The sequence below is a fragment of the Ranitomeya variabilis genome, chromosome 5 (genome assembly GCF_051348905.1).
Source record: "Ranitomeya variabilis isolate aRanVar5 chromosome 5, aRanVar5.hap1, whole genome shotgun sequence".
NCBI lineage: Eukaryota > Metazoa > Chordata > Amphibia > Anura > Dendrobatidae > Ranitomeya > Ranitomeya variabilis.
In genome coordinates, this window is record NC_135236.1 from 361,586,873 (window position 1) to 361,610,053 (window position 23,181).

Sequence of the window (23,181 nt, forward strand, 5' to 3'; positions counted from 1 at the left end):
TCTTACATTGCCTGACTGTAGTTGAAAAGCAGTGTAACATTTGATACAATGTTCTGCCCTGTAGCCAGTGTTGTACCGATAATAGCAGCCGACAACCCAAGTAGAGATGAGCGAACCTGTCAAGGTTCGGTTTGATGAATGTCCCAACGTTCGCCGAACATGTTCGCCGATTGGTTAGTTGAACATAATTGAATTGAATTCAATGGGAGGCAAAACCAAACGCATAGAAAAGATCTTAAGGGGGTAAAAAGCTTCCCAAACAGCTCAAATTAGAGACAGACATCAGGAAAAGTGGCATCAATTGACCTAGAGTACAAATAGTATAATTGCGCAGCATGGATGCATGGGACAGGGCTTGGGCCAGCATTTCTAGCCAAAACATTGATCAGTAATAGGTGAATGAGTGACAGGTGTAGGCCTGGTGCTCTGAAAGGTCTGTCAAATTCAGGCAACACACATGAAGGAGACCCAACTTACAGTCCAAACATTTCCAAAAATTAGGGACAGACACCAGGAAAAGTGGCATTAATTGACTCACAGTAGAAATTGCACAGCAGCAGTCAGCCATGGCCATGCATGAGTAATCAGGGTCTGGGCCAGCATTTAGAGGCTTGAATTTAACTTTAAATGAACATGAGGTGGGTAAGGGACCAGTGTAAGCCTGCTTTGCTGGGAGCCGTAATACCTCATGCAACAGCTCAAACTGCTTTTTTGCTGAGCCACATTCAGGTGGCACATATATCAGCATGGTACACCACAATGTTAGAATAATGTAAGGATAGTGACACAGGTAGCTGACTGATTAATTGACCCACAGTAAAACATTTTTATAATGGTACAGAAGCAGTCAGCCATGGGCTATGCATGAGGTATCAGGGTCCAGGCCAGCATTTAGCACTGCTGGTTTTGTATCCCTACTGCTACAGGCAACACACATGAAGGAGATCCAACTTGGAGAGCAAACATTTCAAAAAATTATTGCCACACAGCACTAAAGTGGCATCAATTTCACCAGAGTAGGAATAGTATAATGGGCCTCTGACATTCCTTTTGCTGCAGGCAACTCACCAGATGGAGACCCAAATTGGAGTGTAAACATTTCAAAAAATTATTGCCACACACCACTAAAGTGAATCAATTTCCCCAAAGGAGAAAAAGTATAATGGGCCTCTAACACCCCTTCCGCTAGAGGCAACCCACCAGATAGAGACCCAACTTGGAGTGCAAACATTTCAAAACTTTATTGTCACACATCACTAAAGTTGCATCAATTTCCCCAGAGTAGAAACAGTATAATGTGCCTCTGCACCAATTTCAGTACAGGAAACCCACCTAATAGAGACTCAACTTCGAGTCATCACATTTCAAAAAATTGTATGTAACATCAGCAGCAGTAGTAGCAGCAGGCACAGAAGACACCACAAAGGTGTTAAAGACTACAATAACGTGAGATCAATGCAGCACACTAAAAAGTACTCCATCGCCTAGTCTGCCCAGTCTGTGACTGGGGTGAAAAAGTCATAGGAAATCCATATCTTGTTCATCTAGATGAAAGTTAGGTGTTCTACCCTTTCAGAGGACAGCTGGATGTGCTTATCTGTCAGTATACCACCAGCAGTGGTGAAGACACGTTCGGAGAGAACGCTGGCTGCCGGCATGACAAAACCTCCAACAGGCGAGCTCAGGTCTCTCTTTCATTTTTGAAGACCAAAATGCAAAAGGATCCAAATTCCCCTTGATGGCATTGATATTCAGCACGAGATCCTTCTGCACCAGTCTCTCCAGTGATTCATAACGTATCAGACTTGAACTCTGTTCTGCTGGTGTGCGGGCTGGTCTATAAAATGTGTGAAATGACTCACAGACATTGCTTATGCCACTGACACTACTGCTGCTGATAATGTTTTGCGATGACGCCTTGATGTCCCCGGGGTTGGACGTCTAGAACTGGAATTTACACTGTGGTCTCACTGCTAACCACTAGTGTTGAGCGATACCGTCCGATACTTGAAAGTATCGGTATCGGATAGTATCGGCCGATACCCGAAAAGTATCGGATATCGCCGATACCGATACCCGATACCAATACAAGTCAATGGGACACCAAGTATCGGAAGGTATCCTGATGGTTCCCAGGGTCTGAAGGAGAGGAAACTCTCCTTCAGGCCCTGGGATCCATATTAATGTGTAAAATAAAGAATTAAAATAAAAAATATTGATATACTCCCCCGTCCGGAGGCCCCTGCACCTTACCGCTGTTAACCGGCAGCCTGCTTTGCTTAAAATGAGCGCGTTCAGCACCTTCCATGACCCTATAAGTAATCTATTAACTCTCAGATAAATAGCCTGGTGGGCCTAAACGATAGGTTGAGCCGTCGAGGAGTGGGGGCGCCAATTCCGCTGAACAGTAGGGTGCCAACCCCCACAGGTAGGTAGGCTATCAGAAATAGCAGGGACCAGCTATAGAGAGGTACTCTGTGTGGATTTTGCACTTGTTTGCACTTTAGATAATTTTGTCTTCCACTCTACCTCACGCTGTCTCAATGATTGCTATGGTTGACTAAAATAAAAAAGCAATCACTGTCCCTTTCATTTTCCCTGTCGTGTGAGATTGGGGTATAGTTGTATCACACTATTCATAGTGTTTAAACAGGAGTAGTAGGGACAGCCGCCGATGAGCGGGGGCGCCTATCTCGAATAAATCTTAGGGTGCCAACCTCCGCTGCATAGGCAGGGCGGATTTAGAGTATCAACAGTGTGAGGGATAGTTTTAGTCAAGCACGGTTGTCTGTATGGTGTTCAATTTGAAAGTGAACAATAAAAATATAGTTTTATCCAGTATCTGATAGGGTACAAGGTTTTTTGTTTAGTCTTTTTGATTTTAAACCTTGGTTTGTTCATCCAAAATTTTCTTGTTGAGTTCACTATGTCTAATCCTAACAATATGAGCATCATTTTCCAGATAGTGCAGTAAGAAGATGCTAATGTGTCGGGTGCTTCCATGAGGTCCAAGTCCCTGGAATATTGAGTAACACTCAAGGTTGCTTCCTACGTCCCCTCCTGCCAACCACGGACAACAGAGAGGGGATCATTATCAACTTCATCTCCTCACTGTTGCGTACCCATAATTTCTTCCTCCTCCATTTGTTCCTTGGCTCCTGCACTTTCAGCAACAGCCCCACTTGATCGATGTGATCTACCCTCCCCTGGCACCTGCCTGTGCAACGACAGTCCGAATCTTAGAGATATTGTTATCCCTTCTGCATCTTCCTCTGCTTCCACTTGTTCCTCTGGGACCATGACCTCCTCACGCAGACTATGCAAAGTGTGCTCCAGCATGTAGATGACCGGAATAGTGTTGCTGATGACATCGTCAGGGCTAACCATCTTACTAGCCATTTTGAAAACTCTGCAAGTGTGATATGCATCAAGTCTGTACTGCGTTAGCCGAGGCTATGCAAAAGGACTTAGTGCACCACAGCTTGTTTCTGCTGTCACAGTCACTGCAACATGTGCAGAGTGAAATTCCACCATCTTGGCACATCACATATCAAATGGTTTGATCACATATTAAACCAGTAGGCTGAAAGACCTCTGTAGCAATGCGAGTCGATAACCAGCAGGGTGCGATCGGCGGAAGTGAGCACAAAGCAACCCTGCTTTCTGTAGCAGCACATCCAGGCTGGTATAGTGGTGGAGAAATTGCTGTACACGCAGCAGCATTATGTGGTACCTAAACTTTAACTTTTAATCTGCAGGGTGGGCCATGTATTTTTGTTTTGCCCATTCTGCAAATTCAGCGCGCCGATCTGGGTCATCTTCGTTGACCCAGAAGCTGGATTTTGTGAGGGTGCCATTTGTGAGTAGCTAATATCCGCCAAAGGGATGTTCGACTGATGCCAGATTGGCGCGCTGAACTTACAAAATGGGCAAAACAAAAATTGGAACAGGACCCTCAGTTTACACAGAACATTATGTTCAGTGATGAGGCAAACTTTTTTGGGTGGGCCATTTATATGGATACACCTAAATCAAATGGTAATGGTGACAGTTTTCTTGCGTAGGGTGTCTTGCATTGAAATCTGCTGCAATGACCTGGGTACTGCATTCACCAGACATCAACACAATAACCTCTGAAACATGTCAATGGCTGTAAACAAAGAGAAACTTGTTAATAACTCATGAAAGAATAAAATTACGTTAAAACCAAGCAGACCATTGTTTTTCTTGAGAAATTCTCAATAAGTTTGATGTTTCGCATGGAAATTTGGTTTGGATAAATTTATCCCTGTGTGTGCTGTGGCCGTTCCCAATAAGACTGAGTATTTTGAGCGCTCATCAAGAATGGACTGTACACCATTGTGACAGAAAAACATTTCATCAGTACTGATACTTTATTTTACATACATAGTTTTATAATTGCATATAGAAAGGAGTGGTTAGGGGTTGTTAGGGGTGGTTAGTTATTTACCATATTGTCTAGCTCCTCTGTCATTGGTTATCTAAACATATATGGAATATTGTGATTAATGCACATATGAATGCTGATTAAGCAACTAAAATTGAGCTCTCTGCATCTGGGACAGAGTTGAGACATCTGATCAGCACTTAGTACATCTGGCGTTGTTCCGCTTTTGGATGGAAAACCCCATACAATCTGTCTGGCTTATATCAGTTTATGTCAGCCATTTTAAACCATTTATTATAAACTAGCTGAGTAATATATTAGCTGTGGATATATGAGTATATATGATTATAGAGGAGTATACATGCAAGTGAGATCTACATGATATATATATTTCTATCACAAGCCCCGCTTAGATATCACTTGCCCTCCTGTCCCAAAGCGCTGCAACTCTTTTGTGCTGCCGGTGAACTGGTGCAAGCCTAACGCCTACGCCCCACTCCGTACAGACTTTTCGCAAATGGGCGGTCAGGAGATCTGTCCCTAACGGGGGTTCGTTGCAATCAGTCTCTTAGTCAATAGCATGTGTAGTGTATTCTTTATCAGGTAGGTCATCTATCTGGTCAGGCAGGGCATCCACAACATCATTCTGGCTTGAGTGTGATCTTCTGGTAGGAGAGCTTTCTTGCAATACGATGAGTGGATCCAAGTGGGTCTTCCCTCCAGTTTCACAAAGGTTGGTGTCATCAGCGGCACTTGAACAGGACCATCAAATCTGGGATCGAGTGGTGTTCTCCTTACAAACTTTTTTTCACCAACACCCAGTCTCCTGGCTTCAAGGAGTGCATACCGGACACTGTATCTGGATCTGGCAATGAAGAAAAAACTCGAGAATGGATGTTAGCAAGTTTCTTGGTGAGTTCAGTTACATAAGCAGACAAAGTATCATATTGCATAGTCAGCGGCTGAGGGAAAGGATACCCCTAACCTGGGACTAGACCCAAACAAAATTTCATAGCTTTTCTGGGCCTCTGGAAGTGTGCCTTACACTAAGTAGTGTGATTGGGAGTGTGTAGGCCTAAGTCTGACCCTACTGCTGACCAGATCTCTCGTGTGAGATTTGCTGTGAATGTGGGTCCCTGGTCACTCTCTATCACTTCTGGGACCCCATATCTGCATATCTCATCTCTGAGAGTAGCTTCTTTGCAGTAGTCTTTGCTGACTGGTTCCTCACTGGGAAAGCTTCTGGCCATCCTGAGAACACGTCCACGACCACAAGGGCATATTTGAAACCTCCACTTGGTGGCATCTGGATGCGGTCTATCTGGATCCTCTGGAAGGGGTACAGTGGTCTGGCAAGATGGTGTGTGGGAACTTTCTCCATTCTTCCAGGGTTGCATTTGCCGCAGGTCAGACAGCTGCTAGTGAACTTGGCTGTTAGGGTGGAGATCCCTGGAGCGAACCAGTAAGCACCAATCAGATCATTCATCTGTGTCTTTTATCTGTGTGTGGGCCCATGTGCCCACTAGACCACCATTGGGTAGACGCTTCGGGGTAGACAGGGTTTGTAGTCCATTGAGTAGGCCCTTCCTTCTTCATGTGTTGCTCCCTTCCGCATCCAGCATTCCTTCTTGTCCTTTGGGGCTTGCTCTTGCAGCTTTTTGAGCAGATCACAGGATGTCATTTGGTCAGGTTTCTTGTCTTCAGTCCTCATGTAGTAGCCATCCGGCTCTACGACCTCTCCCACTTTTAAATATTGTCTTCCCTTGACTGCTTCTTTGGCTGCCATATCCGCCATGTTGTTGCCTCATGCCTTTACTGTGCTTAGTTTTTCATGAGCTTTGACTTTTAGTACTGCCACCACTTTTGGAAGTTGAAGTGCGTTCAGCAGGTCCTTAATGGCTCCATGATGCTTCACAGTTGTTCCGCTTGCTGTGATGAAGTCCCTTGCAGCCCAGATGGGCCCAAAGTCATGTGCTATGCCATGCGAGTACCTCGACTCGGTATACATTTCCGCAGTCTTGTCTTCTGCCATCTGGTAGGCCTTCGTCAGCGCTATCAGTTCTGCTGCCTGGGCTGACAGACTAGGCAGCAGACTTCTGGACCTCAGGATCTCTTGATTGCTGGTCACTGCACATCCCGTGTGGAATCTTCCTTCATCATCTGCAAATCTGGAGCCATCCACATAGAGAATCAACTCTGGGTTGGTCAGTGGCTCTTCTGCCACATTGGGTAGTCCTGCTGTTTCCTGTTGCATGATGCTGAAGCAATCATGGTCATCCGTCCGGAGCAAATCCAGATCCCTGCAGAAGGTATCATGCAGATTTTGATCAGAATTTTTATCTGAGGGTCCATATCTGTATCCCCCCTTGGGAGTGGGAGTAGAGTGGACGGATTGAGGACTGTGCATCTGCAGTTGGTAACATTGTAAGGCAGGAGTAGAGAGCACTGGAGGCGAAGATGCCTGGCGGTGGAGAGATGTTTTGGCTGGGTTTCGTTGAGGATTGCTGAGATGTCATGCGGAGCCAGGATTTCCAATGGTTTTTCCTATGATGTCAGCAGTCCCGTCCAGGAGGGCGTGTGCTGCTCTCATGCAGGAGGAAGAGGCTCCCCTTGCAACTGGATCCAGGCGAGCTGAAAAGTAGTCCAAAGGTCTCTGCTTTCCCCCCTGAAGCTGCGTCAGGACTCCAGTAGCAAGGCCTTCTTTTTCCATCAAGTAGAGACGGAATGGCTTCTCGTAGTCAGGTAGAACTAGTGCTGGCGCTGAGACTACAGAGCCTTTTAACTTTTTGAATGAGCTGAACGCTGCATCTGTCAGGAGGAACGGGGTCACACTGACGTATTCACACAGAGGCTGCATTAGGACTGAAGCATCAGGGATCCAGGCTCTGCAATACGAAACTAGACCAAGGAAGGCCTGTAGCACCTTTGGAGTTGTTGGAGGAACCATCTTCTCCACTGTGGTCTTCCGGTCATCTGTCAGGTGTTTCGCCTGGTGAGCAATACAGTGTCTCTGGAACGTAACTCGCTTCAGACACCATTGGACTTTGTTATTTGAGATATTGCAGTGCTGCTCTGCCAGGTAGAGTAGGAGATACAAGGAATGGGCTTTACACGTGTCAAAGTCAATTGCACAAAGGAGTAGATCGTCCATGTATTGTAGCAGGGTTACTTCTGCATGTTTTGTGACCCAGTTGGTGAGGACTGTGGACATCGCTTTGGTGAACTGTGAAGGGCTGTTCTGGGCCCACTGTGGCATCACTGTCCATGTATGGTGTCCCCCCTGGTGCGTTAAGGCAAACAGGTACTGGTCATCCGGGTGAAGGGGAACACTGAAGAAAACATCAGCCAGGTCAGTCACTGTGAAAACTTTTGCTGTGGCAGGCACATTTGAGAGCAGCATGTGTGCAGATTTGGCATAATTGCAATTTCAAACACCGTGGCGTCATTCACAGCTCTCAGGTCATGTAACCTTCTGAACTTGGCTGGCTCTCCTTTTACAGTCTTTTTCTTGACTGGGAAAAGCGGGGTATTGCAATGCGATGTGCAAGGAACAATGATTCCTCTTTCCAGGTAGACCTTCAGTTGGTCAGAGGCAGCTTGACTCTAGGCCTGGCCTGGGCCTTGAGAGGGTACGGGGTACATGGCTTGAGTGACACCCGTACTTGGGCAACTTGAGGTTTTCTCACGTCCTGGGGTCCCTTAGACCATATACTTTCTGGTACTACATCCAGTACCTCCTTGGGTAGGCCTCATCGGTTGTTTAAGGTTCTTGTAGGGCCGCCAGCATGATTCTTCTTGGGTCAGGGATGAAGAAAGTGTCACTGTCCCATCTTCCTGGAACACTGTGGTTGCCTTCAGCTTCTGCAGTAGGTTCGCTCCCAGCAGGTTGAGTGGCAGGTCCTTGACACCACAAACTGGGACAGGATAGAGTGTCCTGGCTGAGTGCACACGCTCAGTGACTTTGTAAGCTGAGAATATCTGACTTGACCATCAATGCCCATGCAAGACACAGAGGATTCTGATAAGCAGGTGGGATCAGCGAGTTCCACAGGTCTCATCACACTTCTGGCTGCACCAGTGTGCAGAAGAAAAGATCTGACAACACCATCCACTTTCAGGGTAATTTGAGGTATTCGTCCTGCAGATGGGGTTTAACATGTCAGGAGAGTAATGCCTTGTGGACCTGGCTTGCTTGCCCCTGTCATTTGGATGGGGTACTTCACTGCTTTCTGCACTTCTTCCTTGACCTGTCTCTCTGGACCAACTCTTGGGTTGCATGGGTGCTCTGCACTGGTTCCGGAAATGGCCAAACTTGCCACAGATGTAACACTTGACACTTCTTGTCTTTGTAGGGTGGTTGCACTTCCAGGTCAGTGGTCACCATGACAGGGGCTGTCTTCTGCACCCCTGGTTGGGACTCAATCCCTTTGGCTTCTGTGGACAACGGCATGATGGGTACTGTAGTGGCAGCGGGGTATGGCCTGCTGATTGAAGCTGTGGTGGTATGATGGGGCCTACAGGTGCATCCGTGACGAGGCCTGGGGGTGCCATGGGACCGGCGGCTGCATCCTACCCAAGGTCTTGGGGCATTACAGGGGCTGCGACTGCATCTGCTATCACTTCTTCCCCCTGGTCTGACATATCTTCTCCCCTTTGCTAACCTTATTGAGATCGGTGTCTCCTCTCTGGAGTCTTCAGCGGTTCTTCCGGTGTGTCGATCGGCACTTTGCAGCGTCTTCACCTCTGGCTCCCCTTCCGGCGTTCTCAGCAGCACGGCACCCGTTTCCTTTTTCGCGCTCTTTGTGGCACTATAATGGCGGCAGTTTTGGCAACAATTGGCAATAAACAGTCTCCCAGGCGCACATAACCCGTTTTGCTGGGTCAGTCCACTGCTATTGACCTGTTCTCAGGCCTAGCCACTATCAGTGGTTTCCTGGCTGTCTCAGTCCATGCACAAAGGCCTGTGCCAACATTTGCCTGTGTATCTGGTCTTGAATGGTGAAGCCCAAGTCTTGAAATACTTGCATTACTCTGCCATGAAACTTCTTTACAGACTCTGTCTTGTCTTGGCTCATGTCATGTAAGCTGAGGGCTTGTCCTGCCAATCTGCCTTTGGCCCACTCTCTGATCTGTTCAATTAGCTGTGGCCCTGACCCCCAAGCGTGTACATCTAATTCTGCTGGAAGTTTGAATTGTTCCTTCATGATTGGCCAGAGTGCATCACCTGCTTCTATTTCCATTTATGGCCCAGAGATCATTCCAGGTGGCTGCATATGTTTGCTGGTTCTGCTACATTCTTTAGTAAAATGGCATGGGATGCATCCCTGAGTCAGGAAGATTGTCACCTGACTTGAAGTGCAGTGCACATAGTGTAATGGAGGTGCCTCTATCTGCCCCTGCATTCTTGGTGCCTGTGAGTTTCTTTTTCTAGTACTGGACAGCATGTATGATGTTCCCTCTTCATCCTCATCAGAGGAATAGTTGTGATAGCGTGTACTGGGATCAAAAACTGGCTGATATTGGACTTAGAATTTGCTTTTTTGTGTGAGGACGTCTCCCCCCTCTGTTCAAGCTGTGATGGATTAGGCTTATAGTTCTGTGTTGGTGTGAATGTAGGCAGCTCTGACCGATGCCGAAGTAAGTTGTACATTATCAGCAGATGTAGATGATGATGACAGTACTCCCCCCTCTGCACCCAGGGCTGAGCTGTCTGCTGCCTGATGTGTCTGGGGGTTGCCTTGTGCTGTAAGCACCACATTGTTTGAATTGGGCGTTGGCCCAGCAGAAGAAGAAGAAGAAGAAGGAGGGGTTGATGAAAAGTGTATAGGAGGAGGAGGTGAGTGAAGAAGGAGGAAAGAGGTGTGGAGAAGGAGAATGAGGAGATAGAGAGAGATAGAAAGGTGTGGTAAAGAGAAACGGGGAGAATCAGGGTGTGCAGAAGGAGGTGGAGAGAGAGAAAGAAGAAACAGGTGGATTGGTTGAAGGGAGTAAATAAAAAAAGGAGGGAGGAGAAGGGGAAAGAGGTGTGAAGAAGGAGATGGAGGAGTGAGGAACAGAGGGAGGAGAAGATGGGTTGTGTGGGAGAGGGAGAGAAGGAGGAGAAGAGAGGAGTGGAGATCGGTGTGGACAAGGAAGAGAAGGAGGAGATAGGTGTGGTGGGGGAGTGGAGAAGGAGGAGAGAGAGAAAGTGAGGAAAAGAAGGAGGAGAAGATGGGAGGTGTGGAGGAGAGAGAGAGAGAGAGAAGAGAAAAGTGTGGAGAAAGAGGAGAGGAAAGGAGAGTGAGAGAGAAGAATGAGGAGAGAAAGAGTGACAGAGAAAAAGGAGGATAGAGAAGAACAAGAACAATAGAGAGGAGCAATGATACCCCCACATTGGGGGGAAGCCGAGACCTCCCTGTAGGGAGGGACGGGGCGCGCCACATACTGTGCAAAAATAACTCCCTATACCATGGATTTTGCTGAGAGCAGACTGCGCAGATTCAATATCTCCCGTCTTATACACACAAAAAATCACTTCCTGGTTTGCTCACATATCTTTCTGTACCACCTAAACGATGTAAGCTCTGCTGCTACTTCATACCATGTATTAGTATTCAGCAATTTAACATCAGCTAACTTCCCTTATTTTCCTTTCTACGTCTCAGTCATTCCGCAGCTTGAAGTCTGCCATTCTTATGAATTTCACATACTTTATACATTCCAAAATTCTTCACATACTTAACACCTTTTTGTTCTGCCACTATCTGTGGGGCCGTTTGCTCTCCAGGAAGTAAAAGATTCTCCTGTTGCTTGGCCACTTTATACCCCATGGCAAAAACAGAAATGAAAAACAAACAAAAATAAAAAACAACACCAAAAAAAAAAAAAACTTCTAAAAATGAGTATATAAAAACTCCAAAAAAAAAACCCAAAAGAACAGAAAACCATCAAAAACCTGGTACACGATCAAAAACTCAAAATTTTGATACAAAAGGAAAAAGAAGGAAAAAGTAAAGAGATTGAAGGAAAACTTTGGAAAACTTAAAAAACTTTAAAAAATTTAAAAAACCAGAATAAAGACCTTCAAAAGAGTAAAGAGTAAAAAAACCGGCTATTTTTTTTCCTTCTCTCTGCGCTCAACGCAGTCAGAGACACACACTTCCCCTTTTCTTATGCTATTGTATCCAATGTCACTAAAATCACGTATCTGAAAACACGTATGTCGCATCAAAAATGATAGATACAATTTGTTTCACTTCTTCACAAATAGCTACACATAGCCAGCATTGCAGAAACAGCCAGAAAAAAAGCAGATGTGACAGTGTGATTTACAATGCATATATCTCTGCTTGCAGCGTGGAAAAGAGGAAGTTCAGAAAAGAGAAAAAAAACTTTCTTTTACAATTGTATGCTCTTAAAGCAGCAATACATGACACAAAAACAGAAACAGATAGACATCCGGGAGATGCCCCTTTTTATTCTGTGACACGTGCAGGTTGTGCTGGGAACAGACTACTGCCAATCGCACTGGGCACACCTGTGCCCGGGCCGCCTGAGTGAGAAGCACAACAAGCGGGAAATCTACCACCCCGGTCCAGTCATCCTAACTGGATCGCCGGCACTACGGGAATCTGCAGTAGCCCTCTAAGTTATCAGTACCCATGCCTGGAACATGGGACTACCTGCCCTGGAACTCTACCTGTCCCTCCTATGCATGGGAATCCTGCAATAACTTATCGAGCGATTTGACCTCCTGCGGTCTGTTACCCAGCAACCACAAGCAAAAGTCACTGTTCCTTTCTTCTCCCGGATCTTACACAAACACAGAACACATACACGGAACACAGCAGACACCTTGACTTATATCCCAGGGTTTAGACTTTTTACACTACCTGGGAATGCGGTGGTGACCACACCTGACCGGCAAGAGGTATAGACCCGGACTGGGCACAGGGGACTTTCAGGTAAGATGATAACATTTTCTTACCTTACTTATGGAGCTGTGCAGTCTCCGTCCCATGAACCAAGGCCGTGGCCAACACCTCCGTCTCTCCGGTCAGCAGGGTCCCGTGTGTTTCGTCCATGCCTCGCGTTGGGGGCCATTTGATATGGAAATTTGGTTTGGATAAATTTATCCCTGTGGGTGCTGCGGCCGTTCCCAATAAGACTGAGTATTTTGAGAGCTCATCAAGAATGGACTGTACACCATTGTGACAGAAAAGCATTCCATCAATACTGATACTTTATTGTACATACATAGTTTTATAATTGCCTATAGAAAGGAGTGGTTAGGGGTTGTTAGGGGTGGTTAGTTAATTACCATATTGTCTAGCTCCTCTGTCATTGGTTATCTAAACATATATGGAATATTGTGATTAATGCACATATGAATGCTGATTAAGCAACTAAAATTGAGCTCTCTGCATCTGGGACAGAGTTGAGACATCTGATCAGCACTTAGTACATCTGGCGTTGTTCCGCTTTTGGATGGAAAACCCCATACAATCTGTCTGGCTTATATCAGTTTATGTCAGCCATTTTAAACCATTTATTATAAACTAGCTGAGTAATATATTAGCTGTGGATATATGAGAATATATATGATTATAGAGGAGTATACATGCAAGTGAGATCTACATGATATATATATTTCTATCACATCTTCCCATTGGAAAAAATAAAGTTGGATCCAAAATGGCCAACTTCAAAATGGCTGCCATGGTCACCACCCATCTTGAAAAGTTTTCCCCCTCCCATATAATAATGTGCCACAAACAGGAAGTTGATATCACCAACCATTCCCATTTTATTTATGTGTATCCATATACATGGCCCACCCTGTAGATTAGGTAAAAACTAAGAAGACAAACATTTTTACCTAATTTAGATGAAAAGTTAAGTTTTAGATACCACACATACTGCTCCGGCATGTCTAGATATTGTGGTCTCTTCTTTACTCTGTTTGCTTTTACTTGAGAAATTGCTGTACCACCAGGTTGAGGAGAGGATGTGAGCCATGCAAGGCAAGTGTGTGAGTTTTCCTCGGCATAGGGCTGCCACCATGTTTGCACCATTATCGCACATGGCCTTACCTGGCTCCAGGTTCTGGGGAGACAGCCATTGCCCAAGCTTGGCCTGGAGAGCTGTCCACTAATCTTGAGCTGTGTGATCTCCAAGTCATATTAATTTAAACACTGTCTTATTGCCGTGAGCCCTGGCTGCACTGTTGCAAGGCTCATTAAGGGAGAGTTTGAGGTGCAGCTAAAGACCCTAGAGGAGATGGAGGAGTCAGAAGCAATGGAGGAAGTGTTAGATACAGAGGTTTTTCCCGAAATCATTGGGAATCCCAAGACTTGTGGAGCAGCCCCTTGCCTGCCGGCCCCCGCAGCCACCAGAGTCACTCAGTACCAAGTCAGCGAGATGTAATGTCCCTGCCCATGCTTGCTCATCCTGATGTCAGTGGTGAACTGCACCCTGGCCGACTTAAAATTTTTCAGGGAATGTGTGATGTTCTTTGCAACATGCTGGTCTAGCGCAGGCACAGCTTTCTTAGAGAATTAATGGCAACTAGGCAACTGGTACTGGGGGACTGCGACAGCCATCAACTTTCAGAAACCATCTGTATCCACCAGGCGGAAAAGCAGTATTTCCGTGGCCAATAGAATGGAGATGGTGGAGTTCAAGCTTTTAGCTTTGGCATGTGTCCACATGTGGCAATGTGACCACAAATGCGGGACCAAGGGCTGGCTGCTGTGCTGAGTGAGTGGAGTAAGGTAAACAGGACAAACTGCTGGACTGTGAGTGAGGTGCAGATGGAGATGTTATTATGGATTGAGAAAGATGTGGTGTGCTCAGTGAAACAAAAACAGCAAAATGAACATTTAACTATTTTCACAAAAAAATTACTACAGATCCAATTTTTTTTTTATTTTGACAAGGGTAACAAGAAAAAATGGACCCACACATTTGTTGTGTAATTTCTCCTGAGGATGCCGATACCCCATATGAGGGAGAAAACCACTGTTTGCGCACACAGCAGAGCTCAGAAGGGAAGGAGTGCCATTTGACTTTTTGAATGCAAAATTTGCTGGAACAATTGGCGGACGTCATGTCACAATTGGAGAGCCTCTGATGTGCCTAAACAGTGAAAATTCACCACAGGTGACACCATTTTGGAAACTAGACCCTCAGGTAACTGTTCTAGATGTGTGATGAGCACATTTAACCCTCAGGTGCTTCACAGAAGTTTATAACATTGAGCCCTGAAAATAATAAAATCACATTTTTACCCACAAAAATTTTATTTTAACCCAAAATTTTGAAATTTCATAAGGGTAACAAAAGAAATTGTACCATAAAATTTCTAGTGCAATTTCTCCTGAGTACACCGATACCCCATATGAGGGAGAAAACTAATGTTTGGGTGCACGGCAGGGTTCGGAAGGGAAGGAGCGTCATTTGAATTTTTGAATGTAAAATTTCCTGGAATCATTAGCGGACGTCGTGTCCCATTTGGAGTGTCGCTGTCCCTGATGTACCTAAACAATGGAAACCCCCCACAAGTGATCCCAATTTGGAAACTAGACCCCTCAAGGAATGTATTTAGATACATACAGGTGCTTCACAGAAGTTTATTATAACATTGAGCTGTAAAAATAATAAAATCACATTTTCCACAAAAAATGTTTTTTGGCCCCAAATTTTGCATTTTCATAAGGGTAAAGGGAGAAACAGCACCATACAATTTGTTGTGCAATTTCTTCTAAGTACACCGATACCCTATATGTGGGGGAATACTACTTTTGAGGCACAGAGCAAAGCTCAGAAGGGAAGAGGCACAACATTGGAGTTCAGATTTTGTTGGAATGGTTTGAGGGTGCCATGTCACATTGGCAGAGCCCCTGAGGTGCCAGAACAACAGAAACCCCTTATATGTGAATTCATTTTACAAACTACGCTCCCCAATGAATTAATCTAGGGGTGCAGTGATTATATTGATATCACATGTACAGTACCTCACAGAATTTTATACCAGCAGTGAAGAAAGAATAAATTGCATTTTTACCACTAAAATAATGTTCAGCCTTAAGTTTTTAATTTTTCTAAGGGCAAATAGGATTTTTTTTTAAACAAACTGAAGTCCATTTTTTCCTCAGTGCACCAATACCTTACAGAGGGGGAAATAAGTATTTGATCACCTGCAGATTTTGTAAGTTTGCCCACTGACAAAGACATGAACAGTCTATAATTTTAAGGGTATTTTAAATTTATCAGTGATAGAATATCAAAAATAAAATCCAGAAAATCACATTGCATAATTATATAAATTTATTTAAAATACAAATAAGAAATGACACTAGTGCCCTCAACAAAAAAGAGAAAGCCTGGAATTAAGGATACAATGCAGCTGACAAACTTGGGATTTTGTGTGCAAAATCCAAGAAGAAACCAAACAGGAATTTAAATTCTTCTTTAAATTCATATAATTTTTTTAGCATTTTGCACTGAGAAATAAGTATTTGATCCCCAACCAACCATTAAGAGTTCTGGCTCCTACAGACCAGTTAGACACTCCTAATAAACTTGTTACCTCAATTAAAGTGAGATGTCTTACATGGTCACTTTTATAAAAGTCTCCTGTCCACAGACTCAATTAATCTGTCAGACTCTAACCTCTACAGCAAGATCAAAGAGCTTTATAAGAATGTCAGGGACAAGATCATAGACCTGCACAAAGCTGGAATGGGCTGCAAAACCATAAGTAAGACGCCGGGTGAGAAGGAGACAACTGTTGGTGCAAAGGTAAGAAAATGGAAGAAATACAAAATGACTGTCAATCGACATCGATCTGGGGCACTATACAAAATCTCACCACGTGGGTTATCCTTCATTATGAGGAAGGTGAGATATCAGACTAAAAATACATGGGGGGACTTGTTAATGATCTCAAGGCAGCTGGGACCACAGTCACCAAGAAAACCATTGGTAACACATTACACCATAAATGTTTAAAATCCTGCAGTACCCGCAAGGTCCCCATGCTCAAGAAGGTACATGTGAAGGCCGTCTGAAGTTTGCCAATGAGCACCTGGATGTTTCTGTGAGTGATTGGGAGAAGGTGCTGTGGTCAGATGAGAAAATAATTGAGGTCTTTGGCATTAACTCAACTCCGTGTTTGGAGGAGAAATGCTGCCTATGACCCAAAGAACACCGTCCCCACTGTCAAGCATGGAGGTGGAAAAATGTTGAGGGTATTTCTATGCTAAGGGCACAGGACTACTTCACCGCATCAATGGGAGAATGGATGGAGCCATGTACCATAAAATCATGAGTGACAACCTCCTTCCCTCCACCAGGAAATTAAAAATTGATCGTGGCTGGGTCTTCCAGCAAGACAATGACCAAATACATACAGCCAAGGCAACAAAGGAGTGGCTAAAAAATAAGCACATTAAGGTCATGGAGTGGCCGAGCCAGTCTCCAGGCATTAATCCCATAGAAAACTTATGGAGGGAGTAGAAGCTCCGAATGGCCAAGCGATAGCCTCCAAATCTTAGTGATTTAGAGATGATCTGCAAAGAGGAGTGGACCAAAATTCCTCCTGACTTGCACAAACATCATCAACTACAAAATAATCTGACTGCTGTGCTTGCCAACAAGGTGTCACAATGGACTGACGGATGCGGCTTAGCTTACTTAGCTTACGCTCCCATGTCGCCAGGCTATGATGATGTGGAGTGTGCGTCCCAGGCGGTACCCAGGCCTAGTCCTACCTGAACTAGGGAAGGGCAGCAACCAGGGTCTGTGGCAGCTGATCATGTGTGCAAGGTGATGATATGCAGGACTAGATGACACCGCACAACTTCAAGTAAGAAGAAATAAAGCTTACTACATAAAGTCATCATACAGAATACAAGACAAAAAAGTCAAAAAAATGCTAGGCTCCCAATTCCACACATCAAGCAAGGGTGATCATCACAGGACAGGAGATGTCAGATGATGGCAAGATGTCATCACGGGTTGATGCAGTCCAGGGTCATCTGGCACGGGCATATCAGGAGAACTTCTCTTTCAGGCACCAGGTGTAGCACAGGCACAGCAGGAGAACATCAGACACTGCCCTCAGACAGACGTCATCAAGGGATGGACCCCATGAAACAGGCTGAACATCGAGACACAAGCAAAACACGGTCAGCACGGATCCAGGAACACTGACATGGAAGCTCAAGACAGCTGGTCAGATCTAGGACACACAGTTAGAGCCACAACCGAGGAACACAAGTAGACTGGAGACTGCCCAGAAAAATGGAGGAGGAGCCCGTCCAGGAACTTGAGTGGAACCAACTCTGAAACACCTTCTGGACAACCAGGACCACGGACTGGATATCTGGAAACAGACTGGACATTTGGGACAAAGGCAGGACATATGGACTTCGTACAACAGACACGGCCCCAGGCAGGGAGCGGCAGAACATCAGGGACACTGACAGAACATCAGCGAAGACTCCAGGCACTAGACGACAGTCATCAGGCTCCAGGCACCAGGCAGAGGACTTCACATTCAAGGCAAAGACTTTGGTACCAACACATAGACAGTACGGGTCCAGGGACAAAGACATCAGCCTTCCTAGAACTGATAGCAGGCAGAACAGGAGCTGAAGACCAGGCAGACCAGGAGCAACATGGAGGACCAAACACACATGGCTAGGTTAAGAAACCTAATGAGAAGCTCTGTCAACTCCCAACAGGGAAGAGGAACTTTTAATCAGAACTGCTCCTCAGCAATAGGCTGCAGAGCAGAAACCAGTACAACTAAGACTTGTGGAAAGTCATGCACCAGCAGCAGACCTCACAACCTGCGGATAGCTTCCACAGCGGCAGCCAGGGACCTCACATGCGGATGGTCATGTGCAGCGCCCCAGAGTCCTGGTCGTTGCAGTACTGATGCTCCGCCGCTAAGGGGGGCTATGGTATGTCCGATGGCACTGAAGGAGTTCACCTGACCGGGAATCACAGACACCAATACACTTCACAGTCTGGCCTCCAGGGGGAGCTAAGGGCACTATGTATTAGGCCACTCCTCACAATCTGGTAAAACTGGGGGTTAGGTAGGAAGTTAGTTAGAAGCTGACTGGGTTGGAACCAGGCAACATCCTGTGGCAGAGGGTGTTGCAGGGGAAGATTCAGGGGGGTCCCTGTCAGGGGTGGGATCCTGACAGAGGCCTAGTGAAGAGAAAGAACGTTATGGGACCACGCCTGCACTTCGTTGCGGCGGTACCCCAAGACAGGACAAGAAGCGAGGTTTATTGTGCTGAGTGAGAAACGAGATCAACGCAACAAGGAGAAACACCAGTAGGAGTCGTGCTGTAAGTCGAGGCAACATCCTACTGAGGCGCGCAGCCGGTGGCCGGAACGCCGAGGAAGTATAGAGCTCCAGGCCTTACTTCAAACCTGCGGCAGGACAGTCAGTTATAGGCGGGCTGTCTCACTCAAATCACCTAAGAAGACATAGGGGGCAACATTTGGAGAGGGGCGACTCTAGGGTCCCGGAAGACCTCCGAGCCTACCCGTCATACGGGTGCGTCCTAGCCATATCATCTGGGGGACGAAGCAGAACATCATAATCGAGTTGTGAGGGAACTTCAGAAACAGACACAACAGTTGTGGGGACTATCCCGTAAGCACAGCAGGGGAGGACCACAACACACAAGCGCTAGAAGGTAGGCACAGATTTCTACCTGCAAAGGGAACTCTGGAGGTGCGCAGCCCGGTTAACCGTATTCCGGACTGAGGATCCTGAAGCCTTCAGTAAAGAGGTAAAGAGACTGCAACCTGGTGTCCTCGTTATTTACTGCGACCTGCACCGCACCACCACAACCTCATCACCATCCATACCTTTCATTGGGCACCCCTCAGCAGGGTCACGGACCGGGTCTAGCCACCGTGACAACCCCAGAACACAGACTCAGAGGCCCGGTACCGGGTACCCCTCGGCCCTGCGGCAGTGGGGGTGCTACAACTTGGCGTCACGAACAGGATCTACTTAAGCCTGAAGAATCAGGTCATGTGTGCCTTGGAACTGTGATTTGTTGTGCTTGGACTGTGACTTATTGCAAAGACTGTGTATTGCCACTTGCCGCCAGAAGTTCCCGCCAAAACCGCCGCCATTACAGCGCTAAGGAGAGCGCAGGAGAAGAAGAAGGGCGTGGAGTGGGCGTAGACAAGCTGAAGAGCGCGAAAGACAATGGCCGCCCAGTCTAAATATTTCTGCCCCTTGAGGACGTGTCCATCAGCAGCCGAGATCCGCCTACTGATCCTCAATGGGGGCGGAGACAATGAAAGCGAAACCGCCCACGAAGGAGAGAGCGGGAAAAGGACGAGGAAGAAGAAGCGAACCACGTGGAGGACACCATGGCGAGCTGCCCGGAACTGGAGCGTGGGGTCGGAGCAGAGGACTCCCCCAGCTACCCAGAGGGACACCGTGACCAGGCCTCCACCGCTGATACTGACTTCCTGCCGGCCGGAGTGGATGAGCTCAGCGACCAACTCCTGCGGACGCAGCTGAGCACTGAGGCCGGGTGGAAGAAGACCTTCATCGGGAGCCTCGCCAGATGCCTGTCGGTAGCCTCGTCTGGTCTGGAGCAGGAAAGAAGTTCCAGCGCTCCGAAGCTGGAAAGCAAGGCCCTGCCGGAAAGCGGGATGCTGCAAGCGGAGATGACAACGTCGCAGCACAAGGCCCCGCAACCAGCGTTCCAGACCCCAGCGGAGACGGAGCAGACCGGCACCGGAGGGACCGTATCTGAAGCAGGTATGAAGGACCACCCTGCCCTGACGACCGACACCACTCCAGTGACTGCTAGTGCCACAGCTGCTGACTCCGTTCCAGTGACTGATCTTGCAGCAGCCGCTACCTCTGCTGCAGCAAATGCCCATACTCAAGCTGCGCAGACCTCCATCGCTGCGCATGATTTAACCGTACATGAAAGACGGATTAACGGCGTTTGTCCAGCACTGGGTGTAACCCTGGACCTCACTTTTCCCAGGCCAAGAGGGGTTAAGTGCCAGGTGCAGCCCTGGAAGCCGTCCAACTAAACCTCGGAAACCTGAACATGTAAATAGTTAACTGTTTGTTTCCCTGCTTTTCGCTGCTTTAAACCCGACTAGGGTTATTCTTAAAGGGATCCCTTTGTTTACCCGGGATCCATATTGCTTTTTATTTTTGCTTTTATTTTCCTTTTTGCTCCTAGTTCCCCCATGTTATAAAGACTGCCAAACCATGGACGGTGGATGGTTCACAAACTGTTTTGTAAATAGTTCGCACCTTATTAAAGGTGCCCCCTACTGGTTTTACAAGAACAAGAACTCTTTGCGAAGAAATTGTACCTGGAGACAGTACAGGAGTTCCTGCTGCAAACGAACTCACAATTTGAGAAGTTGCACTACCTCATAGAGACTTGGTCCCCTCTTAAAGGGAACGTTCATCAATAGCACTTAAAGAATGATGATGTTTTAAAAGGAAGTATTAATAATGCTTACATGTAAAAGTTATATGTAGTGAGCTAGTTAATTGTGAGAAATGTTTAATGATGTTGCTAGAAGAATGAGGACAGGAAGTGAACCTGTATGGGGTTAGTCGGTGAGTCCTCCTAGGAGCCATACAGAGATGGCTCAGTGATCTTGAACTGAGAGTATGTTGATAAGTTCTATACTGTGTATAGTAGCAGAAAGGCAGTAGGCTCGGGTGGAAAGGGGCGGTCCTGCAACAGAACGAGAGGCAGTAGGCCTGGGGCAGATAGACAGGCGGTCCTGCAGATGTAAGGGTGGAAAGTGAAGAAAAAGTTGATTAGCCTTATAGTGTTTTATAAGAAGGTCTTTAGTGGATTCAGCGTGTACGTCCTTAAAGGCAACGTTAAATTATTGTTCAAAAATTTGCACTTAGTAGAATACCCGGTTGGGTCAGAAAAGTTATTTATAGTATGTTATTTAAAGTATTTAACCATGTTTGTAACGTTCAAGTGTCCTCGCCTCCCATAAAGGGAAGCTCTGTTCAAATCTGCTTATTGTTATTGCAATTCAAAATTGTATGTCTTTTTGCTGACATGTATTGTTGTTTTCTTCCCAGTCCAGGAGTACTGGATTTAACCGGGGGGGAGTGCAGGAGTTCACATGACCGGGTATCACAGACACCAATACACTTCACAGTCTGGCCTCCAGGGGGAGCTAAGGGCACTATGTATTAGGCCACTCCTCACAATCTGGTAAAACTGGGGGTTAGGTAGGAAGTTAGTTAGAAGCTGACTGGGTTGGAACCAGGCAACATCCTGTGGCAGAGGGTGTTGCAGGGGAAGATTCAGGGGGGCCCTGTCAGGGGTGGGATCCTGACAGAGGCCTAGCGAAGAGAAAGAACGTTACAGGACCGCGCCTGCACTTCGTTGCGGCTGTACCCCAAGAAAGGACAAGAAGCGAGGTTTATTGTGCTGAGTGAGAAACGAGATCAACGCAACAAGGAGAAACACCAGTAGGAGTCGTGCTGTAAGTCGAGGCAACATCCTACTGAGGCGCGCAGCCGGTGGCCGGAACGCTGAGGAAGTATAGAGCTCCAGGCCTTACTTCAAACCTATGGCAGGACAGTCAGTTATAGGCGGGCTGTCTCACTCAAATCACGTAAGACGACATAGGGGGCAACATTTGGAGAGGGGCGACTCTAGGGTCCCGGAAGACCTCCGAGCCTACCCGTCATACGGGTGCATCCTAGCCATATCATCTGGGGGACGAAGCAGAACATCATAATCGAGTTGTGAGGGAACTTCAGAAACAGACACAACAGTTGTGGGGACTATCCCGTAAGCACAGCAGGGGAGGACCACAACACACAAGCGCTAGAAGGTAGGCACAGATTTCCACCTGCAAATGGAACTCTGGAGGTACCATCGGACCGGCCGGACTTGCGCAGCCCGGTTAACCGTATTCCGGACTGAGGATCCTGAAGCCTTCAGTAAAGAGGTAAAGAGACTGCAACCTGGTGTCCTCGTTATTTACTGCGACCTGCACCGCACCACCACAACCTCATAACCATCCATACCTTTCATTGGGCGCCCCTCAGCAGGGTCACGGACCGGGTCTAGCCACCGTGACAACCCCAGAACAGAGACTCAGAGGCCCAGTACCGGGTACCCCTCGGCCCTGCGGCAGTGGGGGCGCTACACATGCAGTGGAGCAAAGACAACACATGTACAGCTGCAAAGCAGAGCAGGGAACTAAGCAGCATCCATACAGGTAACAGACAACAGTATCCCAGCAGATTAGGGGGAAATGAGCAAAGGGTAAGAACACTGACATGCAGAGTAATGTCAGGGAAACAAGGCACAAACACACCGGTGTTACACAAGGGTTTTGCAACCAAGTATTAAGTATTATTTGCCAGAGAGATCAAAAACTTATTTTTCAGTGGAAAATGCAAATAAATTTATAGAAGTTATGCAATGTGATTTTCTGGATTTTATTTTTCATATTCTATCTCTCAATGTTAAAATTAACCTACCCTTAAAAATATAGACTGTTCATATCTTTGTCCATGGGCAAACTTACAAAATCAGCAAGGGATCAAACACTTATTTCCCCCACTGTACATGTAATCATGAAATATTTTTCAGGCACAGTGCAAAACTCAGAAGGTAAGGAGCGCCAGATTTTACAGTTATGGTTTTCAGGTGCCATGACCCAGTGGGAGACCACATAAGGTGCCAGAACAGCAGGGCTCCCCATAAGTGACCCCAGTTTACAAACTACACCTC

General features: G+C 46.5%; 1 protein-coding gene across 1 annotated transcript in view; it reads right to left on the minus strand.

Annotated features, from left to right (window-relative positions):
* Window positions 1-4,838: 4,838 nt before the first annotated feature.
* Window positions 4,839-23,181, minus strand: part of IL17REL (interleukin 17 receptor E like) — a 290,191-nt gene continuing 271,848 nt past the window's right edge. The window contains exon 10 of the mRNA XM_077264875.1: window positions 4,839-5,273. Within this exon, the coding sequence (XP_077120990.1) occupies window positions 5,203-5,273 (71 nt within the window). The 3' untranslated portion in view covers window positions 4,839-5,202. The remainder of the gene's footprint in view (window positions 5,274-23,181) is intronic.